This window comes from Tenrec ecaudatus, chromosome 9 (genome assembly GCF_050624435.1).
Source record: "Tenrec ecaudatus isolate mTenEca1 chromosome 9, mTenEca1.hap1, whole genome shotgun sequence".
Taxonomy (NCBI): Eukaryota; Metazoa; Chordata; class Mammalia; order Afrosoricida; family Tenrecidae; genus Tenrec; species Tenrec ecaudatus.
In genome coordinates, this window is record NC_134538.1 from 142,449,156 (window position 1) to 142,466,389 (window position 17,234).

The 17,234-nt window shown below is 40.0% G+C and overlaps 1 protein-coding gene across 1 annotated transcript in view; it reads right to left on the minus strand.

The window, feature by feature from the left end:
* Nucleotides 1–3,753: 3,753 nt before the first annotated feature.
* The window catches only part of SLC13A1 (solute carrier family 13 member 1), a 98,671-nt gene continuing 85,190 nt past the window's right edge, over nt 3,754–17,234 (minus strand). Inside the window, exons 11-15 of the mRNA XM_075557375.1 lie at nt 16,102–16,208; nt 10,708–10,817; nt 8,152–8,313; nt 6,200–6,337; nt 3,754–3,891 (exon numbers count right to left, since the gene is read on the minus strand). Coding sequence (XP_075413490.1) covers nt 3,754–3,891; nt 6,200–6,337; nt 8,152–8,313; nt 10,708–10,817; nt 16,102–16,208 — 655 coding nt within the window. The remainder of the gene's footprint in view (nt 3,892–6,199; nt 6,338–8,151; nt 8,314–10,707; nt 10,818–16,101; nt 16,209–17,234) is intronic.

Here is a 17,234-nt window from a genome sequence, read left to right on the forward strand (position 1 = left end):
TTTGAGGATTTCCATTATTTTCTTTCCCACCCAGTGATGTATGTCATGCGATGTTTGTGATTGTTGTGCTTCAAGATTTTTTTCGCTCTCTCTAAAACACTGGTTCTCAACCTGTGGGCCGCTACCCCTTTGGGGGTCGAACAACCCTTTCACAGGGGTCGCCTAAACTCATTGGAGAACAAATATTTCACAATGTATATTTACATATTGTTTTGTGATTAATCATGCTGCTTTCATTATGTTCAATTTGTAGCAATGAAAATATACTCTGCATATTAGATATTTGCATGATGCTTCATTGCAGCAGCAAAATGACAGTGATGAAGTGGCAACGAAAACAATGTGATGGTTGGGGGTCACCACAACACAAGGAACTGTATGAAAGGGTCGCGGCATGAGGAAGGTGGAGAACCACCGCTCTAAAGGATCCATACTGGAAGTCCCTGGGAGATGCAAACGGTTAAGTGGTGCTTCACACCCATTCCACCGCGGCACCTCGGGTGGCAGACCTGACGATCTTCTTCCCAAAGGTCACAGCCTGGCACACCCCCTGGAGCAGTTGCTCTGTCTGCACAGGGTCACCACAAATTGGACTCAACTGACAGCAGCTAGCAACAAACAAAGGTATTTATATGACCAGATGGTAAGAAATGAAAACTCTCTCTCTTTTAAACCACGCGTCTTATCTTTCTAGGAAATCATGATTTCCTCATTTGGAAGAAGCTTTAGATTTTGCTGCATTGATAGACTGCATTCATTTCTTTACTTCTGGATTCGTCGGCTGGTCTTGCCTCCCACTGGGAAGCTGTGCGGTTGATATTTCCATTCCTGGAACTTGCTTAGCAAATTCCTACTGAACTAATGAAGTGCTCTATTTCGGAAGAGCCTGGCTGAATGCATCCTGGAGAAACAACTTCAACCATTTTCCTGTCAGAAAAACTACGTCGACCCAGTTTGATTGCCCTCATGCGCTCACCTTTCCCTCTACCACAAATAAAACCATTTTATTTGGCAAAATCTGTATAGCAAGCAACATTTATAAGTAGTTTAATTAAATGAACCAGATTTCGAAATAATCGGGTATCATATTGTCTTATCCGACATTCACAGGAGATATATAATAATTTACCTAATCATAATGATCAACGACATGCAATGAAATATTGTAGATGTGTCGAGACCCAATTAATGTACTAGGAGATTGTTTCATCCATTGTAGCTAGTAAAGGTAAATTAGTAATAGTGATTGAATGTGTATTTCCCACCCACCCCCCCCTCCCCAGCCCTCACCAGACTGAAAGGAGAAGACAAAGGCTGGGTACAAGCAGAGTCAGGGGAGAAGAGCAGAGAGCCTCGAGGGAGGGGGAGCCTGACTTGTCTGTCGGATGGTGACAGTAGGAGGTCATTGGGGTGAGCGAAGGATACCCACATGGCAGAGGAGTCCTTGAGCACTTGCCTGAACAGACAGGAAGTAGGCACTTAGTGAAATTGCTACGATTATGGAGACAAGCTCCAATCCTAAATAAGATTCTGCAATTTGAAGTGACAACAGTTCCTTGTTAACCTTTCAGGGATGATCACCGTTAATAACAAAAACACCACCTACCGCGGAGAGGGCGGACAAAGATTCCTCTGAGCACTGCTGAGGGATGCCTTTTGGAAACTTTCAAAGACAGAATGAGATCCTCCAGCTAAAGGAGCTGTAGAACTTTGCTGTCAGAGTCAAATGTGACCCGGATGAGCTACGTCGTGTTTGAGATTTAGCCTGGCATGGACATGGAGCAGGAGAACTAAGTGGTCACTCAAACAAATTGTGACTGAGTACTATTTCCCCGGTATTTAGTGGCAGCTATTGGGAAGAACTCATTGAAATTATTCAAGTACACTGTGTGTATGTTGTTTCCCTCAGGGAAAAATTTACTCATTAGAATTTGAAAAGCTATTTCATTTTTGTCATAATGGAACCATTGTATCAAATCAGAAAGCAGTATTAAATTATATAACTATAAAAAAGCAAAAATGTAATAAATACTATAAGTAAAAATAAATGTATAATACAATGAAATAAAGGGTAAATATGATGTAACTTTACATGAAACAGCAATATTATATTTAAGGTTAAATTAGACAAGTGTGTTTGAACATTATTAAATTTTCACTGATTGCAAACATAGACATATGGTGACTGTGGAGAATGCTTCAGATATAACATTAAAAGAAAGGTCTTCATTCAAAGAAAACATGCATTTTAATTTCAAAAATAATGTTACAAGTTATTTTATTTTCCTAAAAGATCTAATATCTATACAAAGGTGTCAATAAAGATTAAAATGAACAAAGTATTTTTTAAACCTTGTCTTCCATTTTACGGGAACTTCTGTGTTCTAGTCTCTCAAACATTTCTTACTTGCATACATTGTTTTGTTCTCATTTCCTATTTTCCCTCTAACTTAATATAAAATGCCAATTTAAAATCCAAACCAGTTGTCATGGAAACAGTTCTGAGTCATGGTAACCCAGAACAAGGTTCACAAAATCTGTAAGTCTTCCTGGGGGCAGGTAGCCTCATCTTTCTCTCACAGAGTGGCAGGTGGCTTCGAACTGCTGAGCTTGTGGTTAGCAGTCCAATGGTTTCCCAAGAGTACTGCAGACCCTACTATTTGTCATATCCTGAGTGCTAGAGAGCATGGTCCTCACCCTAAGTTTCTTTGGATGCTCAAATTTGTTTGTTTTTTCCTCTTTGGCTGGTCAAGTATTTTTCTTTAACTCTTTATTCTTTGTTTCTGAACTTCCATTTCAATATTTATATAATAGTATAGTGCCTTTTCTGGCTCTATATATGCAATAATTTATTTACATTTTCTGTATTTCCTCTTGTAACATATCATATGAATTTCTAAAATAAGATATTTTAGCAAAGTTATTACATATAAACAGAATTGTGTTAATAGTTCAATAGAGTTTAGTTTTCCTGTTTATCTATACTGTGTCAGTAATCCAAATCATATCAAACCTTCACAAAATGCACTTCTTAGCACACTAAACTCATGAAGGTATGAATTATATTAAATTAATCGAGCCATGTGGTCAATGAGAAATGAATTCTTATCTATGAGTTTTCTGTAGTTTTTAGGTTAGAACTCAGCTATCCTATTAGTACTGCTTCCATTTTAATTTTGTATTATTTGTATGCTAAGAATGATATGAATGGGATATTTTTAAATTAGGGTATTCAGAGTGAATTTACATTAATGGTTTTCTCTGCACCAAGGCATGACTGACCAAGGCATACATTTTTTGTTATTTTTCCCCCTCAGAAAACTCCCTTTGAGAAATGACAGAAAATATTTCCCCAGATACTAATTAATTTAAATATTTCATCTCTTCCATCTAGTTTCCTAGGGAGTTTCTGAAATAAGAGAAAGTTTGAAAGGTTCAGCCGAAGCTATAGGATGAATCAAATGTTTTAATCTATTCAACGTGCAGATTGTAAATACATCTTAAAGGGAAGCAAGATGCACATGGTCCACAAGCAAATTCTGAATCCCAAAATTCTTGAGGAAAACATGTAGCATGTGATTGGGTTGTATCTCAAAGCAGTTATGGACTCTTGAGTTTTGATTGTGGGTCTCTCTGGACCACTGAAGCCACACCAGGTAGGATTTGAATGTCTTAGCAGTCATCCGGAGCCAAATTGTGCAGTGAATGTGCAATGGCTCCATCACTCACCAGAGGGTAGAGAGATGCTGCCGGTCATGGCAGGGTCGCATTATTCACTGCAGGCGCCCAAGCAGGATAAGTGTGGAGGTCAAACAGGGGTACAATCCAGGTGGACATGCCAAGCATCACCACAGCAACACCCACAATGTTCACACCAAGTCCAGCCTTAACCTTAACCAAGAAAAAGCAAAGAATTCAGTTTCTCAGGAAGAAAATCTACAAGATAATTGGAATAAGGTTGCAGAAGGCACATGCTAGATTTACACCATCTAATGATTAGAAAATATTACTCTTATTCCATAAACGCGGGGTCTTTTACTTTTAGTTTTTTTTTCTTGTTAAATCATTTTGTTGGGGGCTCATACAACTCTTATCACAATCCATCCATCCATCCATTGTGTCAAGCATGTTTGTACATTTGTTGCCATCATCATTTTCAAAACATTTTCTTTCTACTTGGTATCAGCTCATTTGTTCCCCCCCTCTTTCCCCCGCCCTTCCTCTCTCATGAGCCTTTGATAATTTATGTTGTTATTATTTTTCCATTTCTTATACTGACATACAATGTCTCCCTTCACCCACTTTACTGTTGCCCGTTCCCCTGGGAGAGGCTTATATATAGATTATTGTGATTGGTTCTCCTTTTCTCTTCCCACCTCCCCCTTCCCCTCCTGGTAGCGCTACTCTCATTATTGGTCCTGAGGGATTTATCTGCCCTGGGTTCCCTGTGTTTCCAGCTACAGACAAAAGAGAATCTGTACCCAACTGAACACCATTTAGGAGGGAAAACTCAGAGTGTTACATCTTAAGAACATACCGGAACAATTCTGATCGATAAAAAACTGCTGACCCTCCACTTTACCAAGCATGACATCCTTCCCCAGGGCTGTCCAGACAGCATGTCCAAAGTATATAAGATGGAGCTACGTCCTCCTTGCCTTGGGCCTATGCATACCAACTTCTCTGAATTTTCTTGCCTCTGTGCTGATCTGGTTTCGTTTAGAGATGGTCAATGAGGATGGTAATGACTAGAGTACTTCGAAGCCAGTGTTTCCTAATTTGCATTTTGTATGTTTGAGCCCATTTCTGTAGCCCATGTGTCAACCCATCTCATTAAAGCCCTTCCTCCTTTTTCACTGATCAGCAGCCATCTCAAGGAATTGGAAATTGAAGAAGTCCCAAATGTCCAACCCTTTCATGATGCTGTTTTTGTTGAGATGAGGTGCCAGGGAGACCATCCCCACCCACAGAGACCCTCTGTACAACAGAACAAAACACTGACTGGTTCTGCACCATCCTCACAATTGTGACGTTTGAGCCCATTGTTGAAGCCACGGTGTCAAGCCATCTCATTGAGGCCCTTCCTCGCTTTCGCTGTCCCTCTACTTTAACAAGCATGATGTCCTTCCCGTCAAAGGACATAGGACTAAGTCTCACTATCCTTGCTTGCAAGGAGCGCTTTGGCTGTATTTCTTCCAAGATGTTAGTCTTCTCCATTCCTGCCCTCTCACCCACCCACCCCACCCTGCCGCATTATCCCTGCCGTGTACATCTTCATAGGACTGGGTTCTGCACGGTGCTGTAGGGCCCCGCAGAGACTCAAAGAGGTTTGAGGAAATAGCTCACTAAGTGCTGTTCAGTCCAAAAACTGAAAGTGAATCAAGAGTAAGTCACATGCTTGGTCAAGAGGATGGGCTCCATTCCTGGATTTTACCAGTGAGATCACGCCCCCTGCTTCTTGGCTCATGTTGTATGCAGCAGGAAGGCATTTCAAGGAATCTTCTGATGATATATCTGTCATCTGGATCCAGCACGTTCAATGCACAGGGATCTTGGATCCAGAGGGCATACACCACTCCTGGCTCTGTTGCTAATGAGAACCTTCCTCCTGCTTCTCAAAGGGTTGTCTGGTGCCATACTGCCATTTTCTGCTGAACATAAGCATTCATCTTTCCTATGCCTTGGTTAGATGGATTCCCGATGTTGATATGCAAATCTAATTAATTATGTTGAGCTACTTCTTTCCTTCCCCCAGGGCATTACTGATCCCATTAATATCTTCGAATTTGCAACTATAAATTCAAATGCCACTTTCCCTCCTAGGTATACTCTCAAAAATTAACTCTATGGGAAATCACACACTGGACTTATGAAGCAGAATCTCAGTCCTGCCTTCCTGGGTGACTGGTTAGTACAGATCATAGGCTACCAAACTTATTTGGCCTACCCCCTCTCTTCAGAGAATTAAGATTACTCTGTGTACCCACGGCAATGGAAAATATTTGTTTGATAGCCTATCATGTGGAATAAAGTGTAGGCATCTGCCTTTGCAGCTCCTTGAATTTTTCCACTTTGACCACGAGGGGCAGTGACATCACCCACTTTGGGAAACACTGGTATATACAAAGAAAAAGAACTCAAGATCACACACACACACACACACACACACACACACACAATGCTTTCTCTGCTTACTCACCATGTCAATAACTTTGAGGTGTCCATATGAATAAACAATAGCATTGGGTGGGTTTGCTACAGGTAGGAGGAATGCAAATGAAGTACACAGAGTAGAAGGTATCAAAATGTAAAGAGGGTTCACGTGAATGGATTCAGCCTGTTGGAAAAGATAAAAGGGAAGCTGAGTAAAATTGAGAGTAGGCACCAAGCAGTAAAATTAGTGTATTTACTGTAATGAACTTCCCCAGAAACATGTGAAACCTTGAAGACAGAAAGCAAGACCTCTAAAAATGCAGTTTCTTCCCCAGAAAATAGCTTTTGTTCTTGTTTATATAGTTATTGGCCAAAAAAAACCCAAAAGCTCTATTGCTATTGAATTTTATTGCTATTGAATTTATCCCAACTCAAAGGAACTTGTAGGACAGCATAGAATGGGGTTTCTAAGGCCATAAATCTCTGTGGGAGCAGACGACAGCCTCATCCTTTTTCCTTTATAAGTTATATGCTACAGACACCAATTTAAGAATTATAACCTAATATTTTAGAAAATTAACCTTCATCCCGAGAACTAAATTGAACAATTGCAACCATTTGTTATTTACTTCTAAGTTGGGTGTGTAGACACATAGATACATATTCTTGCTGAGTGTGATGAAGTCAGCTCCTTCTCTATAGCAACTCATGTGACAAAATCGAATGTACCATGGCTTTTCTTGCCCATAATCTTTACAGAGGTAGATTGCAAGTCTTCTCTGACAGAGCTTCTGGGTTCAAATTGCCAACCTGTGGGTTAATCAGGTTTTCACTGTTGTAATGCCAAGGCTCATTATACACATGAATGAAGGGGCTGGGAAAAAATTCATGGAGAAATGCAACTAAAAGAGGATGGAAAATTTTCTTCTAAAAAATATGATCTTTATTAGCATCATTGACATAGCTTCTAACATTAATGAAAATTAAAAAATTATTTTCTATTCCAGTTGTCCATTAATTTTTTAAGCCCCTTGTGTGTGCATTATGTTATTGTGGAGATTAAATCAAGTTACACATATCCATATGTAAATACGTGTATGCATATACAAGTTTATGAAACGATTTTCACTAACTTTCTACGCTCTTTTCCACGAACTTTAAGAAGTGCCGGCTTATGTATCTTCATTTCAATGAGCTTTGGGAGGGAACCAGGGAGCTTACAGCAGAGATAAAAATCAAGCCCAAATAAATTTATAGTCAAAGCCATTCTCAAAGTTGGTAGCAGAACAGCCCCAAAGAATAATCTTTCTTAATTCAGCGTGTTGTTTTCCTATACCAAACGCATCGACTCCATAAGAACCATTTTTTACTTAACGATGTTTCCTGTACTAGCCAGCAAAAGTAAAATTTAAAAAGACAGAAAACATCTAGGTCAAAAAAACAAAGAAAGGAGCCCGTTTTTTCTCTGCTTCCAACATCTTTGCTTCTTCTGTTCCCTTTTTAAATCTTCCTCAGGCTGGTCGAGAATTGGGCTTAATATTTTTAAGCTTGAAACCGGAACTTTAAGCCTAGCTCTTCATTCACTTGTAAATCACTTCGATGAAGCACTTCCCGGAAAGCCAGGAATAACCTGCAGCCCAGGGACATATCCGTATGAGAGACCCCAAGTTGCCAGGAAACCCTGAACCTTAAGGCCTGGCACTTTCAATGGACTTTGCACGGCCCCCTCCCTTTTTTGCAAATGGAAACGCAGTGAGGCTCCAAAGTGGATGGTTCACTCCTCGCTAATCTGCTTAGACAGGGAAGGAAACAAGTTTCAGAAGTTAAGTTTTTCTAACAAATGAAAAAGCATCGGCGCCAATAAGGAGCAATTTTAAGTTTTGGTAGGAAGCCTATTCGGGTCACAAAGGACCCCACACAATACAATATAAGACCCAACGTGTCTAAGCCAATCCCTGCTCTGGATGAATAACGACAGGGCATACCTCGGATACTCACCAAAGGAGATAATATTGGGAGAAGGAGAGTTATGGTAGCTGGGTTGCTCGCTACCTCCGTTAAAGATGTAACGATCAAAGAAGTGATCAGGATGATCAGCCACGCAGGTAAGGAACCTAAAGGCGATAATTGATTTCCTATCCACTGGGAGAGCCCTGACACCTGAAAGATAAATTTGCAGCCTTTGTCAGTTGTCAATAATTTACTTTATCAGACAAAACTCCAACACATAAAAATTATCATCGCCTCTCAGAATGGTTTCTAAAATACCATCTTAATCTCATCGTTTTTGGGGGGTCTGGTGGATATGTGTGGCTCTGATAGGCTCAAACTCTCAGTCTTAACTTTGTATGACCAACATGCTTGAAGACATGTGAATAGTTCTCCTGAGCCATTTGAATTAAGAATTCATTTTGTTCAGTGAATACATGCGCATTTGACTGAAGCACACTGTGCTGTAGAATTAGAAAAGCAGTCCTTCTGAACTACAGCTCCCTACTCCTAAGTAATAATTTTTAACCCTTGTTATCTATTTGTAGATATCCATGGGACTTTAAACAGATGGTATAAAATAGGAATTAAAAGTAAGGAAAAATGTTTCATTACTTCTTGAAACTTCTTCATAGTTAGGCATTTATAGCGAGCCTTCAGAAGTATTCCAATAAGCTATTTTTAAATTTTCAATTTATACATAACTTCCTAACTTCCAGTTAAATGAGATAGAGACATGAGGCAAGAATTGGAGAGGAAATGAAAAAAAACAATGTGATAAGTCCTCCATATTGATTTAGGAGCTGGATCTTGAGAACTGTGTGAAAGAGGAGGTGTTATCCCTAGGTGAGCGTCTGACCGTGACGACAGTTACAGATTAGGAACTGACAGTGACTACAGTACGGGGCGCTCATGTTCAAAGACAATCAGAGACTGGCCAGGAGGTGAAGAGCTGAGTCACTGCTCTCAACCCATTCCTGACTCCAAGGTTTAGTTGGATATTTATTGACTGAACCCATTATAATTTGTACCAAATTTAAATAAATTAATAATCTCTGGATCTTTGGGAAAACAAAGAAACAGCTTCTAATGACAGATTTGTCCCTGACTGTATTGTTTCAGCTAAATGCTTTCATCTCATTGTTCAAAGGAAAGGGATTCTAAGAATTCCCCAGAGACCTGACTTTATGATTTCTCCAGCAAAGTAGGCCTTTCTCCCTGGTTCCCCCAATTCCGTCCCTGAAAGGAAATAGTTCATCAGGCTGTCTACTCCTTTTTATTTCCTTCCGTTTTGGTTGGTGACAGGCTTGGCCCATGTTTACAAAACCACAGTGAACGTTTGGCGCTTGAACCAGTCAGAGATTCTGAGGAGAGAAACCAGCTAAGCTCACCTCAATGTCAAACTTCCTAAGGATGCAAGTTGTTTACTCTAAGAAACCAGATCACATTACTGCCGAAATCATAGGAGAGAAAAGTAAAAGCATCTTTGTCTTTTATTTCTCCCGTCTATTTGGTATTCTACGAGGCAAGGCAGGCCTAAGAAGATGTTGTAAATGGCACTCAGAATTGAGACAATTTATAAGAATTATAGCTATTACTAAAATTCTCTTGCTGAAAGCTCCATGTCCAAATACTACAACAGAAAGTTGGCAGTAAAGTTAGGAAGAAAGAACAGGAGAAGCAAAAAGATGAGATAGGTACTGGAATTAAGGAGTCAAAATTTAACTTTCTAAAAGCCAAAGGACCAGACACTACACCTCCTTGCTTTCAAGTTTGACCACGTAGAGGAGGAAATGGAACAGGCATGGACTCTTAAGTGTTTCTCAAAAGGCTACAAATTCCAGAAATGAGAAGTTTTCAAATTAACCTAAGAGTAAAAAAATTAAAAGAAACTTTTTGAAAAGATATTTTTCTTCCAGAAACTGTACAAAAGACCAGGGCAATTCCAAAGTGCAAGCTGGCCCCTCCCCACCCAGATTGCAGACTTATAGCAACTGGGCAGATGTGTCACCCAAACAGCCAATTGTGTTCCTTGTTGTGTTTCCATTTCTTCCTAAAACGACGTACAACATCAACCGTGGTTATGCGAAATGCTGTCTGGATTTTACTCAATACACGTTTAGAAAATGCCTGTAGTGGGGACAGTATATCTCTTTTTCCTTCTTTAATATCAATAAGGCCATTGTATTTTGAAGAGAAATACAGAAGATGCTTAACTTCATAGAAATCTCTAAGACTCATTATACAAATTATTTTTATATGTGTGTGTTTTCTTACTAAGCTATTCTTCTAATGCAATTTCGTGGACTTAGACTTTTAATCTTCTTTGCTTTATTTCTTTTGTCATACTGGAGCACCATAAAAATGGCGTTTTGTACTTGCAGTCTGTGAAATGTAGTGAACTCTGAACTCAGCTCAGCTGTGTGCTACAGTCACTGATGGCCATTGAAAATGAAATCATTAAAATTATAGAATAAAGTTGAATGTGCCTAAATCCTAAGTGTCTCTGTGTTTTCTGTTGAATAGTCTTGTTAATTATTAAATATCCTAGACACGGAGTATTACCTCACAGCCATCTGCCAGGGCAAACCCTCCACCGACAAGAATGGCTATGTCCCAGGGCATGAATGACTGGAATTCTTTCCAAGTAATCAGTGGAGAGTAATCAAAAGCAACTGCAAAACAAAAGGCCTATAGTTACATATTGTTTAACAGCATGCCAAGACCCTCCTCCCCCAGCCCCTGGCTCCCAATGCAAAATCATACACATAATTTGTATTATTCCTATGTTGCTTTAAAGAAATGCTATAACTTGGGTAAAATCTCACATTTCGTGTTTTATAATAAATTTAGATAAGTTATAACATTGTCATTTATAACTCAGTCACCCTTTCCACTGTCCTTTTGCTTATGCTCTATGCAAAATTTTGTAATGTTCTATTGACTCTGACAGCATCAGGGTATTATTATAATTATTAAACTGAGAAAAAAAAAAGCCCACTGCCATTTACAGTAACCCTACATAGGTTGTATGACTCAACAGGAGCTGAAGGATAATCTTTCTCCCCCGGAATAGCCAGTGAATGTGAACTGCTGACCTTTCTATTTGCAGATCACTGGCGTCACACTACATCACACCCCCCAGGGCTCCTTATATTATAAGTACCATTCACTACGAATTATTTTTTTCACTTAATTAAAGCAAAGAAGACTTGAAACATTTACTGATGAAGATGAAAATGTATACTTCTCCATAAAGAAAGCAGACATCTTCACAACTGAACTGATAAGTCACATCATAATTAATGGAGAAAAGATTGAAGTTCCTAAGGATCTCATTTTATTTGGGCCCATAATCAATGATCATGGGTGCAGCAGTCAAGAGATCAAATAAATTATTTCATTGGGAAATTTCCCACAAAAGTCCTCTTCAAAGAGTAGAAATGTAAAGATTACACATTGAAAATTAAGAGGAACCTAATCTAAGATACAGTATTTTCAGTCCTCTCAGGAGCATGGGAGAGACGGGCAATGAGTAAGGAAGACAGACGAAGAACTGATGGATTTGGATCACAGGGCAGACAAAGAAGGATGAACATACTCTGCAGAGCCAGAAGAAGAATCAACAAAATCTGTTTGGGAGAAGTAGAACCAGATAGTTCTTAGGAGAGAGGAGGTTGAGACATCTTTGTACAGACTTTGAGCACATTTTCAGGAAAGGCGAGTCTCTGAGAAGGGACATCATGCTTGGTAGAGGCTATACTAAGATGAGGAACCCTCAGGAAGATGGATTGATACCATGGCTGCAATGGTGAGCGCAAACCCAGCCAACATGTTGAGCACAGGGCAGGACTGCACAGGGTGAAGGCTGTTGTACTGGGTACTGCTGAGTCAAAATTGACTTGGCAGCACCTGAAAGTCAACACCAACAACCATTTATTCCAGTCATGAAGATGGGTGTGATAGATTAATCAGGATTCCAGTTTTTTTTTAAGTTTCAAGTTCAGATGAAATTATTTAAGAATTACTGGTGAGACCCTTCAAACAATCAGTCATTGACATAAAGATTCCTTTTGGTACTTAGTTCCTTATCTCTTCACTCTTCTATTGAAAAAGAAATTTATCTATGAATACATTAAGTCCACTTAAGAGTGGGGTGCGATAGACAACCTTCTACATGCTGAGAATTCAAGATTACTAATAGCCTCTATCTTATAACCTTCCAAATAACCACAAGTCTATCCCGAACAATGACTAAACATTGCTGCCATCTTTCTTTTTTTTCAGGGGCTCATACAACTCTTTTCACAATCCACACATACATCAATTGTGTGAAGCACATTTGTACATTCATTGCCCTCATCATTCTCAAAACATTTGCTCTACACTTAAGTCCCTGGCATCAGGTCCTCTTTTTTTCCCCTCCCTCCCCGATACCCCTTCCCTCATGAACTCTTGACAATTTATAAATTATTTTGTCATATCTTTCCCTGTCCAACGTCTCCCTTCACCCACTTTTCTGTAGTCCATCCCCCAGGGAGGAGGTCACATGTATATTCTTTTAATCAGTTCCCCCTTTTCAACCCATCCTCCCTCTACCCTCCCAGTATCGCCACTTACACCACTGGTCCTGAAGGGATCATCTGCCCCGGATTTCCTGTGTTTCCAGTTCCTATCTGTACCAGTGTACACCCTCTGGTCTAGCCAGATTGGCAAGGTAGAATTCGGATCATGATAGTGGGGGAGTGGAGGAAGCATTTAGGAACTAGAGGAAAATGTATTTTTCATCATTGCTACATCGCACCCTGTCTGGCTCATCTCCTCCCAGAGACCCCTCTGCAAGGGGATCTCCAGTGGCCTACAAATGGGCTTTGGGTCTCCACTCCACATCCACACTCCCCTCCTCATTCGCTATGGTAAGATTTTTTGTTCTGATAATGCCTGATACATGATCCCTTCGACGCCTTGTGATTGCACCAGCTGGTGCGCTTCTTCCATGTGAGCTTTTTGCTTCTGAGCTAGATGGCCGCTTGTTTACCTTCAAGCCTTTAAGACACCTGACGCTATACCTTTTGATAGCTGGGCACCATCAGTTTTCTTCACCACATTTGCTTATGCATCTGTTTGTCTTCAGCGATCTTATCAGGGAGGTAAGACCACAATGATATGATTTGTTTGTTCTTTGATACCTGATAACTGATCCCTTCACCACCTTGTGATCACACAGGCTAGTGTGCTTCTTCCATGTGGGATTTGTTGCTTCTGAGCTATATGTCCGCTTGTTTAGCTTCAAGCCTTTAAAACTGCCAGCCACCATCAGCTTTCTTCACCACATTTGCTTATTCACCTGCTTTGTCTTCAGTGATTGTGTCGGGAAGGTGAGCATCATAGAATGCCAGTTTAATAGAAGAAAGTATTCTTGCATTGAGGGAGTATTTGAGTGGAGGCCCAATGTCCTTCTGCCACCATCTTTCTTCTTTGGATTAAGGCCAGATAAGTTGTTGAAGCTCACACATTTTCTGGGTTGTAATTCTCATGTAAAATTTAGCATATTGTAATACAGTAGTTGTACGTTTTATACCAATGTGAATGAGTCAATCATGGAGAACAACTGTTAAAGAATGGGAGGAGACAGAAGGGTGGTAGGGCAAGGCTTTTTCTGAGGAGAGGTACTCAGTTTCGAGGACCAGGGCAGCTAAAACCAAGCATCAGCTCTTCAATATTTGCCACAGTCAGGTTTTTGTAATAGTCATAATTCTGATGGCCTCTTATAAATATGAATTTATGCATCCCAACATGTCATTAAAACACACATTATAGCAATATTTGCATTATTCTAATATTGAGTATAGAACAAAAGGCATTCACTTGTACACTGTGCTGGTAATATTTGTCCATCTTAGAATTCTGATACATTAACCATTCATAGATTATGGTTCAGGGATCTAGGTAGACCAACCCAACTGCATAATTCCAAGATCTATTCTTGTGAAAGCCCCAGATGATTAAACACCATTTATCTGACATTGACAGAAGAATAGGACCAACCAAAACATATATAGGTTAAATATGTATGAATCTTATCTTTAAAAAAGTCTGCGCATATGTATGTACGTGTAGATGTATGTTTCTGAGGGCATGTGTGGAAAACTGTGCACGCTTCTTTCCCCATGTGCTGTAAATAGAATAGAAGCTCCCACTGACGATCTCTCTCTGCAGTGGTCAGGCATGTGTGACATTGACTGACCACTGTTGATGTGAGGTGTCTTCAGATAAGTGCAGACTTATCTAGCCCTGTGATCAATAGAACAAAGCACTGCCCAGTCTTATACCATACTGAGAGTTGTTGTTGTTTGAGCCCATTGTTGAACATCCTGTGTTCGTTCATCTCTTTGAGGATGTTCCTGTTTTTTCTTGACATCATACTTTACTAAGGATGATGCCCAATTCCAGGTTCTGGTCTCTCTAATAGCATGTAAAATGTATATGAGACTGAGACCCACTATCTCTGTTTTGATGAAATTTTTTGGCTGTAGTTCTTCTAAGATAGACTAGTTTGTTATTTTGGCAGTTCATGGTATATTTGATATTTTTCACAAAAACCATAATTCAAAGGCATCAATTCTTTTCCCAATGTTCCTTATTCATTCTTCAGCTTTCATATATGGGGTGATTGAAAATTACCATGGCCTGGGTCTTTAATGTGACATTTTTCCTTCTTAACACTTTAAAGAGGTAGGGTGGGGTAGAGGGGGGAACTGATTACATGGATCTACATATAACCTCCTTCCTGGAGGACAAACAACAGAAAAGTGAGTGAATGGAGATGTTGGACAGTGTAAGATATGACAAAATAATAATTTATAAATTATCAAGGGTTCATGAGGGAGGGGGGAGTGGGGAGAGAGGGAGAAAATTGAGGAGCTGATGCCAGGGGCTTATGTGGAGAGCAAATGTTTTGAGAATGATGAGGGTAACGAATGTGCAAGTGTGCTTTAAACAATTGATGTATGTATGGATTGTGATAAGAGTTGTATGAGCCCCCAATAAAATGCTTTTTAAAACAGAGGTACTTTCAAGAAATTTTCCCAGTTATATCTGTCATTTGATTTTTTCTTTCATTTAAAAAATTGTTTTCTTATTGGTTAAGGGGAAGTGTATGTTTCAGACCATTATATTTGTAGTCAACTTAAACTAATCATCAAATATCTGAATAGTTTCAATGTCCCATCCACCATAATAAAATTGACTCTATTTTGAAGGGACATTTCTTCCTTAATCCTACCGTGAGTGTGTCACAAACGGAGGGTCTTGTCTTCTGGCATTCTGTCAGAAACTCTTCTGTGGATATTCAGAAGGGTGTCTGTGGCTCCTCCTTCAGAAGTGGACCGTCTCTTCCTTCCTCATAGTCTTTCTTATTCTGGAATCTTTGCACTGCAATTTGTTCGCCACAAGTGGCCCTGCTGGTATTTGAAATACCGATGGCATCGTTTCCAGATTCATAGTAATACACATGTTACCGCAATTTGACAAATTGAGAGACGTGGTTGTCAGGACCACCGTGATGCTGTAAATAGTCTTTCCCTTGGCATTCCGAATCATTTGAGTCCTCAGTATTTACTGCCAAGGCCTCATCACATGATGATGATTTCGGAGTTCTTATTCCTGTGTCTCATTATGGCGGGAAGGATGTTCATCACTGGCCCAAGCAGTACCACCTGTGGGAAAGCCGTAACCGTGCAGCCTAAAGGGATCAGACCACCACTTCTGCAGAGGATTCCCCTTGTGGGTGCAGAACAGGTTCTGGCTGGAGAGGAGCTGCGGTGTCAAAAGGGCTCTGTCAGGCCACAAGGGCATGTCTGCAGAGCCATTCCTCCTGCTCGGAGTGCTAACTGAAACCAGTAGGGCAAAACTTTACCCTTCTGTCAAATTCATTCAGAAGTATAAATTATACTTAACCCGTTTCTCCTGTGGGTTTGGTTTTCGTCAGTCTCTTGGCCGGGATGACAAAGAACAGGAGTCCTATAACAAGGGCAGCAGTGGAATCTGTAGCAAAATGTGGGTACCTGGAGAAGGAAACATGAAGGCATTCGAGAGAAGAATAAAGAATTCATGTCAATGCCACATCAATGTAGCCTGTGACTAATACAGTAGGACTCCGGACCTCAACACTAATCCATTCTAGAAGGAGTGTTGCGAGATGCGAGGTCGTTGAGTTCTGAATCCATTTTTCCCACGAGACATGAAAGTGGATTAATCCATTCTCAACCACCAAGTTGTTAACCTACCCATGCCTTTGTATACAAAACATGACACAGAAATTACAAAGTAAATAAGTTCAGAGTTATTAACAACTACAGTGGTTAATAACCTTTGTTTATAACAAAGGTTATTAACAACTACATTATGGCCCATATCTTGAGACTGATGAGGATCTGGATCTGTGGACACGGATGTGGTGAGGAGGATGGAGAGAGTCATTGTTTGGAAGGGGAATCCCTTCCATAAAATCAACTGGTAGCTGCTTTTCAGGAGTTTTACCCCCCTTCTTTGCCATTTTTTTTTTTCATTAGGACCTGGCTGGCTTTCTCTAAAAATGTATCTGTCTAATGCGGTCTGCTGCTGATGCATCTTTAACTGTTTTCTAAAAGGGTTTCCTGAGTTCTCAGCGACAATATCGATCACACGGTTAACCAGTCCCTTATCACGATGCTTCTTTTCAAAACACTCTTTCTTTGTAGGACCCATGGTATTTTTAGTTGTGTTTTATCTAAAAGCGGTATAAAAATCCACAAAAACTAAGAAAATTATAGCAAAACACTTGGAACACAGCCGCAAACGTGTGCTAACAAAGCCAACCTACACCAAGTGACCGAAACATGAGCTGCCTTTGTTTACAAGAATCACGTGCACCGGGCTGGGTTCCGATGACTGCGTTTGAGCTCCGATGCAATATTTTCTTGACATTTCGCGTCAAAATCTGATTATGTTGAGGACTGATGCGGTCGAGTACTGGGGTTCTACTGTACATAAGTAGTAGTAGAGGGATAGCCTCATTTGCTTTGGAAAGTTCTCTAAAATCTATTGAATTC